The sequence below is a fragment of the Chamaea fasciata genome, unplaced genomic scaffold, assembly GCF_029207755.1.
Source record: "Chamaea fasciata isolate MVZ Bird 193981 ecotype frontalis unplaced genomic scaffold, bChaFas1.0.hap1 SCAF_18, whole genome shotgun sequence".
NCBI classification, from domain to species: Eukaryota; Metazoa; Chordata; class Aves; order Passeriformes; family Sylviidae; genus Chamaea; species Chamaea fasciata.
The window spans coordinates 11,364,439-11,381,138 of record NW_027094103.1 but is presented as its reverse complement, the minus strand read 5'-3'; the positions used below and the strand labels follow the sequence as shown (position 1 = coordinate 11,381,138).

The 16,700-nt window shown below is 47.7% G+C and overlaps 1 protein-coding gene across 9 annotated transcripts in view; it reads left to right on the top strand.

Moving 5' to 3' along the window:
* Positions 1-16,700, top strand: part of PITPNM2 (phosphatidylinositol transfer protein membrane associated 2) — a 121,091-nt gene that overhangs the window by 85,742 nt on the left and 18,649 nt on the right. For 5 of the 9 annotated variants that reach the window (XM_066199426.1, XM_066199424.1, XM_066199423.1 and 2 more), the window contains 9 exons: positions 1,924-2,028; positions 2,888-2,958; positions 5,620-5,864; positions 6,415-6,604; positions 7,609-7,728; positions 8,049-8,260; positions 12,828-13,003; positions 13,363-13,533; positions 15,465-15,614. In XM_066199426.1, coding sequence (XP_066055523.1) covers positions 1,924-2,028; positions 2,888-2,958; positions 5,620-5,864; positions 6,415-6,604; positions 7,609-7,728; positions 8,049-8,260; positions 12,828-13,003; positions 13,363-13,533; positions 15,465-15,614 — 1,440 coding nt within the window. The remainder of the gene's footprint in view (positions 1-1,923; positions 2,029-2,887; positions 2,959-5,619; positions 5,865-6,414; positions 6,605-7,608; positions 7,729-8,048; positions 8,261-12,827; positions 13,004-13,362; positions 13,534-15,464; positions 15,615-16,700) is intronic. The other 4 variants (XM_066199428.1, XM_066199430.1, XM_066199431.1 and 1 more) reach the window with 2 other exon arrangements.

The following is a 16,700-nucleotide window of genomic DNA, read 5'->3' as shown; positions in this document are numbered from 1 at the left end:
ACAGGCCTGGGAAGGGGAATTAACAAAAATGAGCCTTGTGCCCCTCTGTTGCAATACTTGTAGGAGGTTGCTAAGAGTAAGAGCAGCTGCTCTCCTGCAAGTCTCTGTGTACGCACAGTTTGTCCTCTGTAGTCGGCACGGTTGGGTTGAAAAGTCTTCCTAAATCTGGTGGGATTTTGGCTCATGAGTCAAAGCCTTGGCGTGTGTGTGTGTGCAGTGAGCAGAGCCCCATCCCCAGGAGGGACCTCTCGGTGCCCCTTGGCCCGCAGAGGCTCCGGGTCTGTGAGCAGGGATGAGGCTCCGCTCGCAGCTCATCCTGCCGGGGTTGGTACCATGGGAACTGGCAGGGCTCAGGATGTGAGTCAACAGCCAGCAGAGTTCCTCAGAAGTGCTTCCCATACACACACACACACACATTTCCTCGCAGTGCAGTGGGCGTAACCTGAGCCCGAGAAGATTCCTTGTCTCCAGCTTCCCACTCACCCTCATTCACTGGCAAAGATAGTGACAAATACAGTAATATCGAATATCTATCCTGTAATAAATGCTAATAATGGGAGTAATATCCCATTCAGGGATCACTTGAGCAGCAGTAAGGGCTGTAATTAGACCTCTCAAGGAATTAAGTTTAATATTTAGATTAAGTTGCTGGAGGAGCTTTGAGTGCAATCGTCCTCTTAATTCTCTGCCAGCACGTGTGTTACAGGCCTGTGCTTTCCACTTGCTCTGGACAGGCAGCTCCACACTCCTGTGTGCAGGGAAATTGGGATTTACTCAGATTTTTTCCATGGCTGAAAAAGGAAATGGCATGCTGGTGCAAAATTTCCAGGTTGCTCTCTTTTTATGGTCAAAGTTGAAATAGAGACTCCTAAAAATAATCGGGCTTTGCTTGGATCTTCACTTAGTGCCCTTCATACTTTTTTTTTTTTAAGCTACTGCTCAGATTTGCTGAAAAGATTAATATATTTCATAACCTTTCCTTGTTCCCCATTGTGGGACTCTTCCAGCTAATTATTTTCTTAGTAACTGTACAGCAATAAGAAAGAGGAAATCCTAGTCTGGGACTCTGAAGATTACAGCTTTTAGATCTTCAATACATCTGTAATTACTGCTCTTATTACGTTTATAACTCTTTATTAAATTTACAAGCCCAAAATTTTCAGGAAAGACATACTAGGCACAGAGATATAAATAAATTAGAAAGCACTTAACCATCGTAGCAGCAAAAGATAGATCCTCAATGGAAAAAAAAAAAAAAGAGAAAGGAGCATACAAAACCCCTTTGTATGTCTCTTCCTTTTAATTACACTTCTAAAAACATAATATTTTTGGGACCCTTAATTCTTTATTGACTATAGTTGAACTGAGCCAGGCGATTTGGAAGATACCAAGGTAGGGAGGAAAAGGCAGATCCATGCTCTGTGTCTCATCTCTTGAGGAAATCAGCCTGGGGACTTCACATTCCCTTTATTGCTCCTGCCTTTTGAGGTGTTTGGTCCTGTGAGCAACAGTGATCCTTGTCCCTTCTTCCCCCAGAGAAATCCCACAGCTCTCAAACAGGGCCGGGAGGATCCCAGTGGGAATCCTTGCTTTGTCCTCCCCTGTGCTGAAGCACCATCAGAGAGAGTGGCAAAGCAAAGGCCAAACATGGTACTTTAGATGGTAGCATTAAAAATCTAAATTACTTTTTTCCATGGTTTAGGAGTTTTGTTTGTTTCAATCATGCAGCTAAAACATTTTGTTTACTTTTCAAAAGGTGCTTAGGTTTCTATATAACAAAAGCTGGTAAAGTATATGGTTTATTTTGACTTAAGCTATCCAAATGTGTATAGAGTTGTGGGTTTTATTTAAAATGCTGGGGTTTGCTCTTTTCTGTGTACGTATTTTTGTGTTTGTGACTCTCAAAAAAATCTGTTTTTAAAGAGGACTTGTCTGACAATGAGGAAATGTTCCCGAAAGAAATAACCAAGTGGAGTTCCAACGATCTGATGGATAAAATTGAAACCCCCGAATGCGATGATGTCCAGGGTAATTCTTTTCCAAGTACAAACTGCATGTGCTATTTTACAGTATTTCCAGGCAATTGTCACGGGCTCATTGTGAACAAGGTAAAACTTGTTATCCTCATCTCACAAAGGGAGAAGCTGAGACAGAGCATAAAAATGACTGCCCAGTGCTGCTGGAAAAGATTTGCTCAGTGGGAGCTGGGATGGCTTTTGATTCTCTTTTATTTTCCACACTGGTTTGGCTCCTTTTCTGTGACAGCCAGGATTCTCTCATATAATGATGAAATATCCCAGCTCTGTCTCAAATGACTTGAATTTCTCCTGGCTCTTCTTTCCTTTTGCTCCGTCCTTTGTTCCGGACTGTATCTGCCTCCGTTTTATTTTCCGCTCATCATTATGAAATGGTGAAAGGAAGCTGTGGCTCCTCAGCCAGAGCGATTCACGGTGGAAGGTGACGCTCAGGCTTTTTCTACAAAGTCAGTCTGTGTAGGCACAGATGTAGGAATGCATCAGATCTCAACTCCCCAGCATAGTTCAAGCAATTCCTTTTATTTTCCCACAAACCAATCATTTCTGACAGTCGTGCAGGGATTTCCCATTGTTGCCATCCTTAATAAAGCAGCGGTACCAGATGGCTGTTAGGGGAGAAGAGCTCACTAATGTCCTCAGCTCTTACCCAGGTGATGAGAAATGCCTGGAGAATAAATGACCCGGCAATGCCCAGGCTTCTCAGGTGGAAGGAGGCAGGAAGGAGGGAGAGGATGATTTGACGAAATAATGAAGGAGATGTGAGGCATTGGAACAAGCAGTGTCTTTGTGGAAGAATGTCTTTGCCAAAGGGCATCTGGCTGCGCTGACATTTGACACCTCTGTGCTTCCAGGTGACTTGTACCAGGAGACATCAGCAGAGTACCACGTTGGCTCCAGCGTGGAGAGGCTCAGCATCATCGAGGTGAGTGCTTTGGCTTCTTGTCGTGAGATCCTTTGCCGCTGGAATGTGTCTGTGTGGGATAAACACGAGCTGTGAGCACTGTCTTGTCTCCATGTGCTGCTGAGCCCCAGTAACACCTCGGTGTGTCCTCCTGTAATTCAGATTTAAGGGATTTTTCACCCATCTTTTGAACATCATAGAAAATGTTGTGTAGTTTGCAGGCAGCTGGAGAAACACTGGTAATCCTGTGGGGCTCAGAGCAGCTTGAGGCTGGCTAGAGCTATCCTGCAATGCCAGATGAGCAAGTGTGGATGTGGGAGTGGGAGAAGAGCAGCACCAAGGTGCAGAGGACAACGCTCACTGTGGGGCTGTAGCCCACAGCATGGAGCTGCTCAGAGTCTTGTTTGGAAACCAGTTATAGCACAGCCTGTGCCAGTACTGTGAGCAAAATAATAAATAAATAGCACCACACTGACCCAGCCCAGCTTTCCAGACGTGTGCAGTTCAGAATCCTGGTGAGACACCGCGGGCTGGCTGTTCTCATGCTGCCCTTCAGCAGCTGCCCGTCTGTGCTGCAGGGGTGGTGCAGCTGCCTTGCAGAGTGCCCGCATTGTGTCTGAGCGCTCCATCGAAGATCGTGAGCTTTGCAGTTACTGTCTGTGCCAGGCTTCTAAGTTCATGGTGGTTTGGCTTTTCCATAATAGACTGAGAGCTCAAGGACCATGAGGAGAGTGGGTGGCTGGGTGGGGAACAGCTCTGGCCACATCAAAACAAGCAAGTCACAGCCTTGAGATTTCTCTTGGAGCTCAAGATGGTGTGGGAAACTTGTCTTCCTCAGAGGGCTGTGCTAACTCAACCCCCTCCTGTTTCTGCCTTCATTTTAGAAAAAGAACAGACTTCAAAGCAAGATGAAAAAGACAGTTATTTGTAGTTGTTCACAAGTTGTCTGCTAAAATTGTATGAAATTCTTGTGCCACCAATCGCAACGATTTTCAGGTTAAAAGCTTCCCTCACTCGAAGGTGGTTGAGGATTTAGGTGTTTTAAGAGGCTCCAGATCTTACAAGGAAGTTCTAAGTAGTTACCTCCACCCTTAAACTAATCAGCAGTTCCCCACTTCCTTCAGAGCAGAGGGTAATGAACTGAAGGGTGCCTCCAAATTACTGCTGATAAACTTCTGCATGACCTGAGCTGGGTGACTCATGTTGTTCTCCAAATGAACACTTTAAATACTTGTCTGGAAGCAGAAGAGGTGCTGAGACGCTTTAAGGGCTCCTCCTGTGCTTCCACCCAGAGAAAGGTTCACTGTGCAGGTGCTGAAAGTGGAGTCAGAGAGGGTTTAAAGAGCAGGCATGGGTACAGTGGAATGGTGCTAAATAATTCAAGGCCATTCTTATGCAACAGGTCTGGAAAAATCGTTATTACAGACTTGGATGAGAATTTTAATACTTCTGGTGGGCTGCGTAGTAAGACAAGCTTTAACATTATCTGGCAAAAGTGTGATCTAGTTGTTAGGCTGCTAATGTGTGCCTGGGCATGCTTTCCTCCCACCGGCAGGTCTGTCAGGGACTCAGTCGCTGCTCAAAGGACAACAGGTGACTGAAGATGCTAGAATTAGAACAATTTGCCAAATGGAAAACACTGCCGCCCTCCACCCTTTCCTTACCTCTCAGTGGCAGCAGGGAGTTGCTCAGGATGTTGTCAGATGTTGTCTCTGCCAGCACAAGGGTCAGGTACAGAGGGGTTTGCATAGATCTCACAGGTGTGGGACGGAGGATTTGAGTCCGTGTGGGAGCTGCAAACACTGAAAGCCCTGGTAGCAAACAGATGTTAAAAATAGTTACTGCTCTGTTGTGTTTCGGTATGTGCACATGGATGCTCCTGTACCTGCCTGAGGCATCAGGACTGGGCTCACAGCTCTTCTGGCAGGGTATTTATGAGAAGGGTACAATTCCCTCCTTCTCCCAAATTACAGCCTGTCTGTTCAGGCAACAAACTGGTTCAACACAATGAGCAAATCACCCGGACAGCCAAATGAAAATCCCTCACTGTGTTCATGCAGCAGTCCTCCAGCCACGTGCTGGCCATTCCTTGGGTTATGGGGTTGTGAACTTTTTTTCTTTTTTCAGTTCCTCTCTTGCAACAGTTTAAGCAAATCTGAAGTCTTATTTATAACTTCCGTGTTAGGCAAACATGCAATGACTGATCTTCCCACAACTTCTCAGTAACTTGCCACTTGCTGACCTGTTTGATCTCATTTCTTAATTTTGCTGAATGTGTTTCACTGCCAACTGCTGCAGCTGAGCTCAGCACCCCACAAAAAAGCAACAGCCATCTCTTATTTCTGTATTTTTCCACCCTAATATACACAAGGATGTTTTTACTGCTGCCATGTTTTACCTGGATACAATTTTATGCAGGTTTGTTTGGAGGTTTTTTTGTTGTTTTTTTTTTTTAACTTTCATCATTCCTTCTGCATCTGCCAAGTCAGACTGAGGCTGTGTGTGCGTTTGTGCACGCACAAGTGTAGGATGAGAGACCTGGAAGGAGTCCTCAAGTCCTCAGCATTGTGTTGTGGTGTATCTAATGGCCTTTGCCACAAATTAATTTGCCATAAATAAAGCACAAGTCACACCCCTTTGAAAAATGAGTGTTTCTGTGTGCTCTCTTCCATCCCCACCTAGGATGAATCAGTGCAGCCATTAATGCAGCCAAGTAAAATCCATGTCCTCCTCTTGGTCCTCCATGGAGGGAACATCCTGGACTCAGGAAGTGGTGACCAGAGCTCCAAGCAAGGGGATGTCAACACCATCACGACCGTGTTTGACACGGTGATGAGGGTGCATTACCCAGCTGCTCTGGGACACATTGCCATCAAACTTGTCCCTTGCCCAGCCATCTGCTCCGAAGCATTTTCCCTGGTGTCCAGGTAAGTTGATGCTGTTCTATCATGGAGTGGATTGGTTTTTTTATGGTGTTTTTTGGTGGTGGTGGGGGGGTTTGTTTGTTTGTTTCTGGTGGGGGTTTTTTTGGGTTTGGTTTTTTTTTGTTGTTGTTTTTTTGGGGTTTTTTTTGTTTGTTTCCCTGAGATGTTCAGCATGATGTAGCGTTGGGAGCCCTGACCATGCTTTGAGAATGCATTTATTAATGTACCAGCGAGGCATTCAATCTCGATTTCATACTTAGCTGCAGTGAATGCAGTAATCGTGCAGCACAAGTTCTGAGATTGATTTATTCTAATTAATCCAATAAATACTAAGGATTTAATTCCTTGTCTGAGGGTTGTTCTGTCAGTGTAAGTGTGTTGTCCTTGAAGATTTACGTTTGATGGGAGGGAAAGATTTATTAAGCTCTCACCCATTCACAGAGGAATAAATGGCCTTTCTGTCCTGAGGCTTTTTTTTTATGAGCCACAGCACTTGCCTGTACTGCCTGCAAGTTGTTTTCCCCATGTTCCCACTGTGTCTTGCCCCCTGCAGCCTCAGCCCATACAGTTATGACGAGGGCTGCCTGTCCAACAGCCAGGATCACATTCCCCTCGCTGCGCTCCCCCTGCTCGCCACGTCCTCCCCGCAGTACCAAGAAGCCGTGGCCACTGTCATTGTCAGAGCCAACCAGGCCTACAGTGAGTTCATCAAATCCCAGGAGGGCACCTCCTTCAATGGCCAGGTGAGCCAGGGGCTGCTCAGAACACAGCCAGAGGAAGAACAAGTGAAGCAATTTCCTTCTGAAATTCTCTCTGCCTTAAATCTCTCAGGAGGGATGAAAACGTGACAGTGTTGGGCTGCAATGAGGAAGTGTTATGCTTTCCATTCCTTTCTTTCTGAGAGGGAGGGATTATTGCTTGTGCGCTGTCCTGAACCTTTGGGATTGGAAGCAAAGGCTGAGTTTGTATTCAGAAATGAAGCTCTAAAGCTGTGAAGTTAATCAGGTTTCAGCATGACACACCTTGCCCGAGCAGGAGTGCTGCCTTTGTTACTAAACATGGTTTCGTCCCCGTTGCAAACCAAAGCAGTTTAACCATTCCTGGCTTTAAAGGACGTTCAGCAGCTCGTGCTGGAGCTGTTGGACCCATGGGTTTATTTTTTGAGGCTGTGCAGCTGCTGCAGCCTATGAAGAGCATGACTGGGCCTCACACCTCTGAGCAAAGTGACTCTCCTGGCCCCACGAGGGCAGAGACGTTGGAGGAGCTGTCACACTGCACTGCTTTCACGTGGTTTATCCACCCTGAGCTTCTTCCCAGCCAGCCCTCTCCTGCCCAGGATCTTGGTGCTTTACTGTGCCCATGTGCTCGTACCCTTGGAGGCAGGACACTGTTATCCCCTCGGGATACAAATGGGCTGAAGCTTCCCCGAGGTAGCACGGGCAGCTGGCAAGTAGGTCCAGCCTGGTTTCTGCAGTTAGCAGCAGGGTCAGGGCTCTCTGTGTTTCTGTCCTGTGTGGTGGGGACAGCCAGGACACCTGAGCTGTGTGGGAGAATGGGAGTCTGCAGGCAATGATGGATTTCACTGGCTGAACAGTTTTACTGATGAAGGCACTGGGCATCCTGTTGCTGCAGCTTGTCCAGCTGTAATCCAGCACTTAGTTCTGAACTGAAGCCAAGGGGCTTTTTTTTTTAAATTTCCTTTTTATTCCTCCTCCCTGTCCTCCCCTGCTCCTGTTTCCTGTCTCAGGTCTGCTTGGTAGGGGACTGTGTTGGGGGGATCCTGGGATTTGATGCCTTATGCTACAGCAATCAGACCGTGTCCGAGAGCCAGAACAGCAGTCGGCGAGGGAGTGTGGTGAGTGTCCAGGTAATGCTGGCTCCCAGTTCCTCCACGGACCCTGTCTGTGGTAAGGATCTCCTGAAACAACCAAGACTCTGTTCCTTATCAGTGGCAGACATGTCTTAAGGTGCATATGGGTGTCAGTTTGGGTGTGTTTGCTCTAAACAGGGATGTTTCACCCGCTGGTGTGAAGCATCACCCACACTTTAGGGAGTGATTGGGCCTGAGATTCTGTACTGGCCTCAACTGGATCTTGGGGTAAATGGGGAAGGGAGGATAGGAGGAGGGAGGTGTTATGATGTGGGTGTATTCTTAATTCGGCTAAATCCATACATTTCAAATCCCAGGATACCGACCTGCTGTCTCCTGGAATAACGGTGAACAACAGCCACTGTTCCAGTGGCTCTAATCTGGAAGCCAGCAGACACCTCAGCAGGAGCAACATTGATATTCCTCGTAGCAATGGAGAAGATCCAAAGAAGCAGCTGCCACGGAAAAGGAGTGATTCATCCACCTATGAGCTGGACACGATAAAGCAGCATCAAGCCTTTCTTTCAAGGTAAGATTTCAGATTTGGAAGGAACAGATCCTGGAGCTGAGGGTGGCGTATCTGTAGAACCTGGGTGTTGCTTTGTCATCCTGCGATAAGCAAGGTGGAGGAAAACAATTTAGATGAGAGAGTTATCGATGTCGGGGTGTTGTATATGCAGAAAAAAAATTACCAGCTCTCTTGCTGAGTGGCGCTGAGACAATCCAGCTTTTCTGCTGCATGAGTGTTGCAATGGCAAGAAGCCCTTTGAGCTGTTGTGTGACAGCCAAGGCAGTCAGGGAACTGCTGCTCTGCTGTGCTCCAAGTGTGGGATGGAGGTCAGAAAGCAAATGGAGAAATCGTGTAAGGGGAACTCGGCGAAGCAGAACTGGGATTCCAGCTTTGTATTAATTTTACAGCATCTCTGAAACCTGATTTTGAGCTATTCTGTTCCCTGCCAGGGCTGCTTCATTGCACCAAGGACGTGTTTCTGATTCGTTACTCGCTGTTGAAGTCCCCAGTATCCCATTTTAAAGCTTTTTCAAATGGACATTCAGAAATGTGTCTGTTAATATAACCCGTGGAATTTTCACAGCAGTCTGTCCATGGCCACTGGTCATTTGGGGATTATTTCTGTAAACCCAGAGGATTTTCCTGACTGAATCTTCTTCTTCAGCCTCTGGGACTGGACAGCCCAGACATTTTTCTCCTGCAGACCTGGAGGAAGTACAATAAATATGCTCTTAATCCCTCTTCTCTCATGTCCCAGGATCTGGGGAGCAGTGTCCCCCACAGCAATCCCATTACCTGCATTGCAGCTGCATCCAAGGCTGTTCCTTTTGCTCTGCGCTGAGCTGAAGGCTTCCCCTGAATTCCTCCCCCTCCATCACTTCTTGGAGTCATTGTTTTAGCACAGGGATTTGTGTTGTCCTGCCATGTCAGGGCTCTTTTGTAAATGATTTATAGGCGAGAGAAGGTATCGAAGTGGATGTTTTTGGTGCACGGAGAAAGGATATTCAGAAAGACAGCTGCATTTACAAAATCCACAATAAGGTTCTTGGCTATTTCCAGCAGGTTAGTAAAAGGCAATCAGGCTCTTGTTCTTGCCTCCTCAAAACAGTCTCCTGTATTACAGGGAAAATATGAGTTGTGCAAAAATGTGCTGATTCTCCTCCTTGTTATTGACCTCGGGGGCACAGACTCAGTTAAGGCAATCAGGCTGGCATCTTGATGCATTTTTACACCTATTTTAGAATAAGTGCTGGGCCTGATGTGGATAATGGATTGCTCATTTTGTTGCTCCAAATAGCTTTGTGCTGCTCCTTGCTGTTCCATCTCTGCAGGGCTCTGCCTGCACCCAACATGCAGCACGGCAAGAGCCACGGGATTCAGTGGGGTGACAGATTGGTGCATCTGTACTTCTTAAGAGTTTTAGGTGGTTTTAAACCTCCCAGTAGACCTTGGGCTAAAAATTAGTCTCTTCCCAGAGCTCAAGACCAGGATTCCCTCAGGGAAAGGGGCAGTAGGAGCTCTGTCTGCATGCCTCTCACTCAGCTCCGTGGGTGCATGACTGGCTGGGGAGCAGGGATTCACCTCATCCCTGGTGCTGGGGAGCAGGGATTCACCTCATTCCTGGTGTTGAGGAGCAGGGATTCACCTCATCCCTGGTGTTGGGGAGCAGGAATTCACCTCATCCCCGGTGCTGGGGAGCAGGGATTCACCTCATTCCTGGTGTTGAGGAGCAGGGATTCACCTCATCCCCGGTGCTGGGGAGCAGGGATTCACCTCATCCCCGGTGCTGGGGAGCAGGGATTCACCTCATCCCTGGTGTTGGGGAGCAGGGATTCACCTCATCCCCGGTGTTGAGGAGCAGGGATTCACCTCATCCCCGGTGCTGGGGAGCAGGGATTCACCTCATCCCTGGTTCTGGGGAGCAGGGATTCACCTCATCCCCGGTGCTGGGGAGCAGGGATTCACCTCATCCCTGGTTCTGGGGAGCAGGGATTCACCTCATCCCCGGTGTTGGGGAGCAGGGATTCACCTCATCCCTGATGCTGGGGAGCAGGATTCACCTCATCCCTGGTGTTGGGGAGCAGGGATTCACCTCATCCCTGGTGTTGGGGAGCAGGGATTCACCTCATCCCTGGTGCTGGGGAGCAGGGATTCACCTCATCCCTGGTGTTGGGGAGCAGGGATTCACCTCATCCCTGGTGTTGGGGAGCAGGGATTCACCTCATCCCTGGTGCTGGGGAAGCTGGGGAGCAGCGATTCACTCATCCCCTCCTTCATGTCAGCAGGACGTGGCTCCCACGCCCATCCCTGGGCCTTGTTCTCCCAGCCAGCACCAGCAGAATGCCCCATTGGCCTCTGCCATCAAGGAATGATTTTTCCCATGCCAAAACCAAGCCCTGGTGTGCCGTGGCTTGGAGCAGGAGGTTGGCAGAACAGAGGCAAGTTTTCCTCCAGGGCTCGGCAGACGGGCAGCCTGGCACACAGGGACCTCTCTGTCCATGCCCACTGCAGATTTCAGCCTGTGCCAAAGACACTCATTTTTATTCATGTATCAGACCTACCCACTTCTCTGGGATAATGCCCAGCAAGCCAGAGCAGCATCTGGAGATTACAATCACACATTTATTTTTAAATTCAGTCCTTCTGCACAACTACATTATTTCTGGCTGCGCTGTACTTGCATTATTGTAAATGAGTTGATTTGCTTCTGAAATCCATAAGCTCTTGTTTAATTAATGCACACAGTACATCTGCTGCTCTTTAAAGGGAGAACAGGGCACTGTAGGTTGCTTGAAGCATGACAGATCCAGAGTTCCCCTTGGCTCTCATTTCTTTTGATTGCTGAAAAGACAATACCAAGTTCCCGGCTAAAGGAGTGAAGATGCCCAGATTGCTCCGTGCTGTGCCTGCTCTCCTTCTTCCCTTCCCCACGACGAGATGCTGCGGGAAGCTGTGTGGAATGCACCAGACGCTCCCTGCACCCATCCTGCCATCGGGAAGGCTTTTCCTCTGGTGCCTTTGTTGGAATCCCATCGCTGTCACCCTGCCTCGAGCAGAACCGAGCGTGTTCTAAATGACTTTGCATCCCTGACACACAGCGCAGCATTGCATCGCATCTCGTTAGCCGAAGCAATTGCAGCTCCGCCAGCGGTGCCTTGTTCTCAGAGCTGTTTCAGGGCTGTGCAGCTCGGCACTCTGATCTCAGGCAGGCTCGTTTGCATCCCAGAAACAGGAACGGGCTCGTTTTAGCTGTCACTGCTGTAACCCCCCCCCGTTCCTCCCGCTTTTGACACCACTGTTTTGACTCCCCGTGATGTGTGTGTGTCTGGCATAAGTAACTTCTCATTCCCTGGCTGGGAGCGGGGAGAGCAGAGCCGTGCATGAGCGTGTGTGCAGCTCCGGAGGGAACATGACAGCGCAGCAGGAGCAGGCGGAGGTTCAGCATCCTTTGGGAATGGTGTTCAGCACAGGAGCTGTCTCTGGGATGATGCCTTCGTTATTTGCCATGGCAGAAAAGCAAAGTGTGCCTGAAACCCGGTTTTCTTCCCCCAAAAGTGGGAGCGTTTGCAGCTGCTCCTGGGCTGTGGCTGAGGGGTCTGGGAGCAGCTGCTCTGGTGCTGAGGATGGTGGGAAGAGCCCTGTTTTGGGATCACAGCAGTGCTGGGCTGTCACTGCCCTCAGAAGTGGTCCTGATGCGGCGGAGCTGTTGCACATGAGGATGTGACAAGTACTGGTCTCCACCCGGGGTTTTGTTTTGGGGCCGCAGTGCTGGCAGGAGGCTGTTGGGTTTGCATCATTCCTGACTCCAGGCCAGTAAATTCTTTCTTCAACCCAATTCTTATGGTATCCATTTCTCCGACATGTTTTATAGAACCTGTTCTGATGCTTTTTAAAGTGTTTGCAAACACCCTCTCAAGGCACTGCTGGTACTGCCTTCAACTCTCTGCTTCTATTTATGAGATAACCCACTACAGCTGCCACTGGAATCTGTACAACCTGGAGAACAGAGGAATTTGCAGCTCTGTGCTTTTGTGTGCGAATAGAATCATCTCAGAAAGCCTTTTGTGAACCAGGTTATCAGTGTTACACATCTGTCATTTCGCCTTCCCAGATCTAGATTGCAAAGAAGCAACTCTCCCTAACTTGGGGGTGGATTCCCAGGATTTTCACCTAAGCATTCCTGCTGGTTTTTTCTTCAGTACCCAAGGAAAATGTGAATTTTAATCTCTGTGTTAAACCCGTGCATTGCCCAGCCTTCACAACGCAAAGGTGGAATTTTGCAAACGGATTTGACACCTGAGACAGGGAGGAAAAGCTGGACGTATTCTATATAGTAGCAGCAACCGTGATTTTGACTCCTTAAAGGAAAAAACACTTTGAGAAGATGGTGTGTAAATGAACTCACCTGAAGCTTGCATTTGTACGTTGAAATGATGCCACTGCAGTGGGGTCACTGTGGGTTGATTAGCACAGTTCCTTCAGTGAAGAGATAGAAATTATATCCGCTGTCAATCACTAATCCAGGCTTAATTAGGAAAACACAGTGAGAATATAATTCAGACTTTATTTTCTGTTCTTGTCCCAGTTTACATTCTAGTGTCCTGAGAAACGACCCCACATCCAGGCGATCCAGCAGCTCCACGATGTTGGATGGAGCAAATATTGGGAAGTTTGATTTTGAGATCACCGACTTCTTCCTCTTTGGTTCTCCCTTGGGTCTGGTGCTTGCACTGCGGAAAACTGTAATTCCTGCTCTTGACAGTAAGTCCTGGTGCAAACTGCTCCCTTGGTGGGTGGTTTAAGCACCTCCTGCCGCACTTGCAGGAGTCTGGTTAAACCCAAACATTTCCGTATCATATTTATTGCACTGTAAAAAAACAGATCTCTCTGTGCTCTATGCACCACCGATTATACCCTTTCCAAACATGAAAAGTGCTGGGCAATTCTTGAGTCTGTAAACATTGTAATAAATCGTTTCAGTTGACTAAACTAGGAGATGAGGGAGATGATAAATTTGTAGTTTTGCAACCCTACAGTCGTCCTTTTTAGAGACAAATATTTACAAGATTCTAACAAGCAATATTTTGATACTTGAGGGATTTTCTTCTTTGTCTTTTTAGTCTTTCAGCTCAGACCAGCTTGTCAGCAGGTCTACAACCTGTTCCACCCTGCAGACCCATCTGCTTCACGCCTCGAGCCTCTTTTGGAGAGGAAGTTTTACCTTTTGCCCCCCTTCAATATCCCCCGGTACCAGAGGTTCCCGCTGGGCGATGGCAACTCTGCAGTTTTGGGTAAGTCCTTCTGGATCCACATTAGCTGGTTGAAGGGTTACAGCCGCGTTTTACGTGAAGTTATCAACACCATTGGAAATGGTGAGAAAAGAGAGCTGGCCCTGCAGCATTAGCCTTGCTCCTGATTTACCAGAAAAGGAATTTTCTTCCAGTGGAATCAGTGCCTTGTGTCCTGTGTGCCCTCTGCTTGTCACACAAGGGCCTCCAGCTGCTGAGGGTCATGAGGTGGTGACCTCTCTGTAAAGGCCTCTGCTTTACACCCAGACTGGTGCTTGTGAATGAGAGTGAATGAAACACAGTTGAGTTGGCAGAGTTTAGGGCTTGGAGGGCCAGAGAAGACTGGAGGGAGCAGAGTCTGCAGTGAGATTTGCATTCCATTTGTCTAATATTTGAGTCATGCAGGACTAAATGAAGAAGACTGTATATCAAGAGCTGGGTAATTCTGGTGATCCTCTGCATCATTTTAAAGTTGAAAATCCAAAGAAGTGGCCTTTCTACATGTATCGGTGTCTTCAAATATTGTAATTGCTCGATCTAGAGGTCTGATTTGTTAAATGGGCACAAACTAAACCCCATGTTTAATGAAGTGAATAAAATGCTTTCTGCAGGCCCCACTCACTTGTCAAATTTAGCCAAGATCTTGCTGCAACACTTTTTTAAAAATGGATCCACCCACAACTGCATTTGTACCCAGGCCAGTTACAACAGCTCAGGGAATCTATAGCAACTTGAAGAGCAATTTGCTTTTTGGGTGTATTCTAGGTATCAGCTGCAAGGGGCTTATAACCAAAAAATTACAGCTAAACATGTTACCTCCTTTCTCTTAAATACATCCCAAAGCCCCTGTTGTCACTGAACCCAGAGGCAGAGGCCCCATTGACACTAAACCTGAGTTCTGGTTATCATTCTGGACAGCAGCAGGAGCATTAGAGCCTCCCTGGACCTCTGAGTTGGCTGTGTTTGGAGAGACACTTGCTATGCAGTGAAGTGAAACAGCAATTAGCTTTCCTATGAGAAGGGCAGAGTGATTGCAGAACCTCCAGGTCTGAGCCTTGTTATTTTAAGAGATACTGCTCTGCCTTGATGAATAAACCAGACACAAAACAGCTTTAAATTCTCTTTTCCTGTAAGACAAAGCCTCTTCATTTGCTTATCAGAAAGTAACAGGCCATTCCTTTCCATTAGAGTCCGTGTTGTGATGGACACATTACCCAGAAGGACTAACCATGATTCACCGAGCTGCTCCTGAAGTTAGTGTTCACTGGAGGGCACTCCAGAAAAGTTAATTGCTGCTATAATTAAGCTGGATGTTTTGCTGATCACGTAAAATTCAGGTGCTCAGTTATAATTGGTTTCGTACAAAACCTTGTGGAACACTGCTTGTGCACGTCTCCTCGTGCAGGTAGCTTTTTTGGGAGCCCACAGTTCAGAAAGCCTCTCAGGCTGGTTTTCTCCCCCATTTTCCCATCTGTACTAAATGCTGGTCCCTGTTTCATTTCAGTGAACTCGCAGAGTAAAATCAAACTCACATCCCTGCTTACTCCTGTGCTTTGCACTGTGTAGGCTGTGAGTCTGATTCTTCCCTTACAGCGTATTTTTTTTCCACTCATAGTAAAAAAAGATTTCTCTGGAGCTGCTGTGTATTTATGGATTTGGCTTAGAAGGGGGTGAAGATGCCTCCCTTTTGTTGTTGAAATGCCATCATTGTGTTTTCCTCTGCTCCCAGTTAATCTCTGATGTTGGTCTGTTTGGAAATCACCCCTGTTTTGTTTCTTTTACTCTATTTGAAGGTTGTCTCTTCATTGAAGACTCATAATTAAGTGCTGGGGTGTAACTGTTTGTATGTTTAACACTTTGTGGCCGCATGTCTGTTGTTCTTTGTCCTTCTGTTACGTTTTGTTTTGTTTTTTTTTTCCCCCATCTGCTTCTAGTTGAGACAATCCAGAACAATCCCATCCTCCTCATGGAAAGTAGCCCTCTGGGTGCTCTCCAGCACCAGGACAGCTTCATGGAAACAAGTATCCCTGTTCCTGTACTGAATTGGCAAGATGTTTCCAATAAAAGTGCTGGTTGTGCTGAGTGTGTGTAATCTACACTTCCGTATTGTCTGTGCTGTTGGGTTCTTGGGGTCCTTTTCCGGAGATCACGCTGTTGCCTCCTGGAGTTGAAATCCTCGTGCTGTGTCTCAGGCTGTGCCACGCAAAATAACCACAGGGGATCGCACCTGGCTCTGGGAGAGCCACTGTGGGCAAAGGGCTTGGGGTTATAAACTCAGTGCCATTCTGGGGTAGATGCTGGGAGGGGAGCTGCTGCCGTGCACAGACTGCTTTGGCAGACACAGTCCCTGGTGGCCCTGCTCACCGAGGGCAGGGTCCCTTGGGAAAGGGTGTCCCGCAGTGCGCAGCTCCCCAGCAGCCACGGATCACCGTGCCCAGGCATCCAGCTGATGTCCATGTCACACCAGGTTTTGTCCCTTTTGAGTATTTCATGTTTGGACACCCGTGGTGGCTCTGCTGAACACAGCACTGAGGCTTTCAGACCCCGGCGTGGCTCTGCGTGTTGGTTATTTTGAATCGATTTCTTGTCTCCCGCCTTCAAAGCAAAGTTTGGTGCATTTGTTTTGCCTTATTTTCCATCACCAATGCTGCATGGCCTCATTCATTCTGATTGTGGCTGGTGCTACATCTGCAATTTTGATGAGATTTGCCTTTGTTTTGGTTTTTTTTTTTCTTCCCCGCGTGTCTCGCTTGCCCGTTCTCGTTCCTTTCTCGGTGTTTTGCATTGAGAGCTGGGTTCTGCTGCCCTGTTTGTCTCTAACAAGCTGACCCTCACTGTCCCTGAGCAGTTTGGGCTGTTATGTGCTCATACAGGACGGCAACATCGCCGAGTTTTCCTGGTGGTCTCTCCCTCTGTCTCCTGGAGGCGGAGAGGATTTTTAGGGGTGCAGTTGCCGTGTTGCCTGTGCTGTGAGGTTCTGTGATAAAGCAGAGGGAAAGGATCTGGTGCTATTAATTAATCACTTTGGAGGTCCCTGATGAAATGCCATTTCGCTGTGAGCTGATCCTGCCTGTGGTCAGGACAGAGCTTGTCGAAGCATCCCTTGCCCATGGCAGGGGGTTGGAATTAGATGGTCTTTAAGGTCCTTTCCAGCCCAAACCATTGCAGGA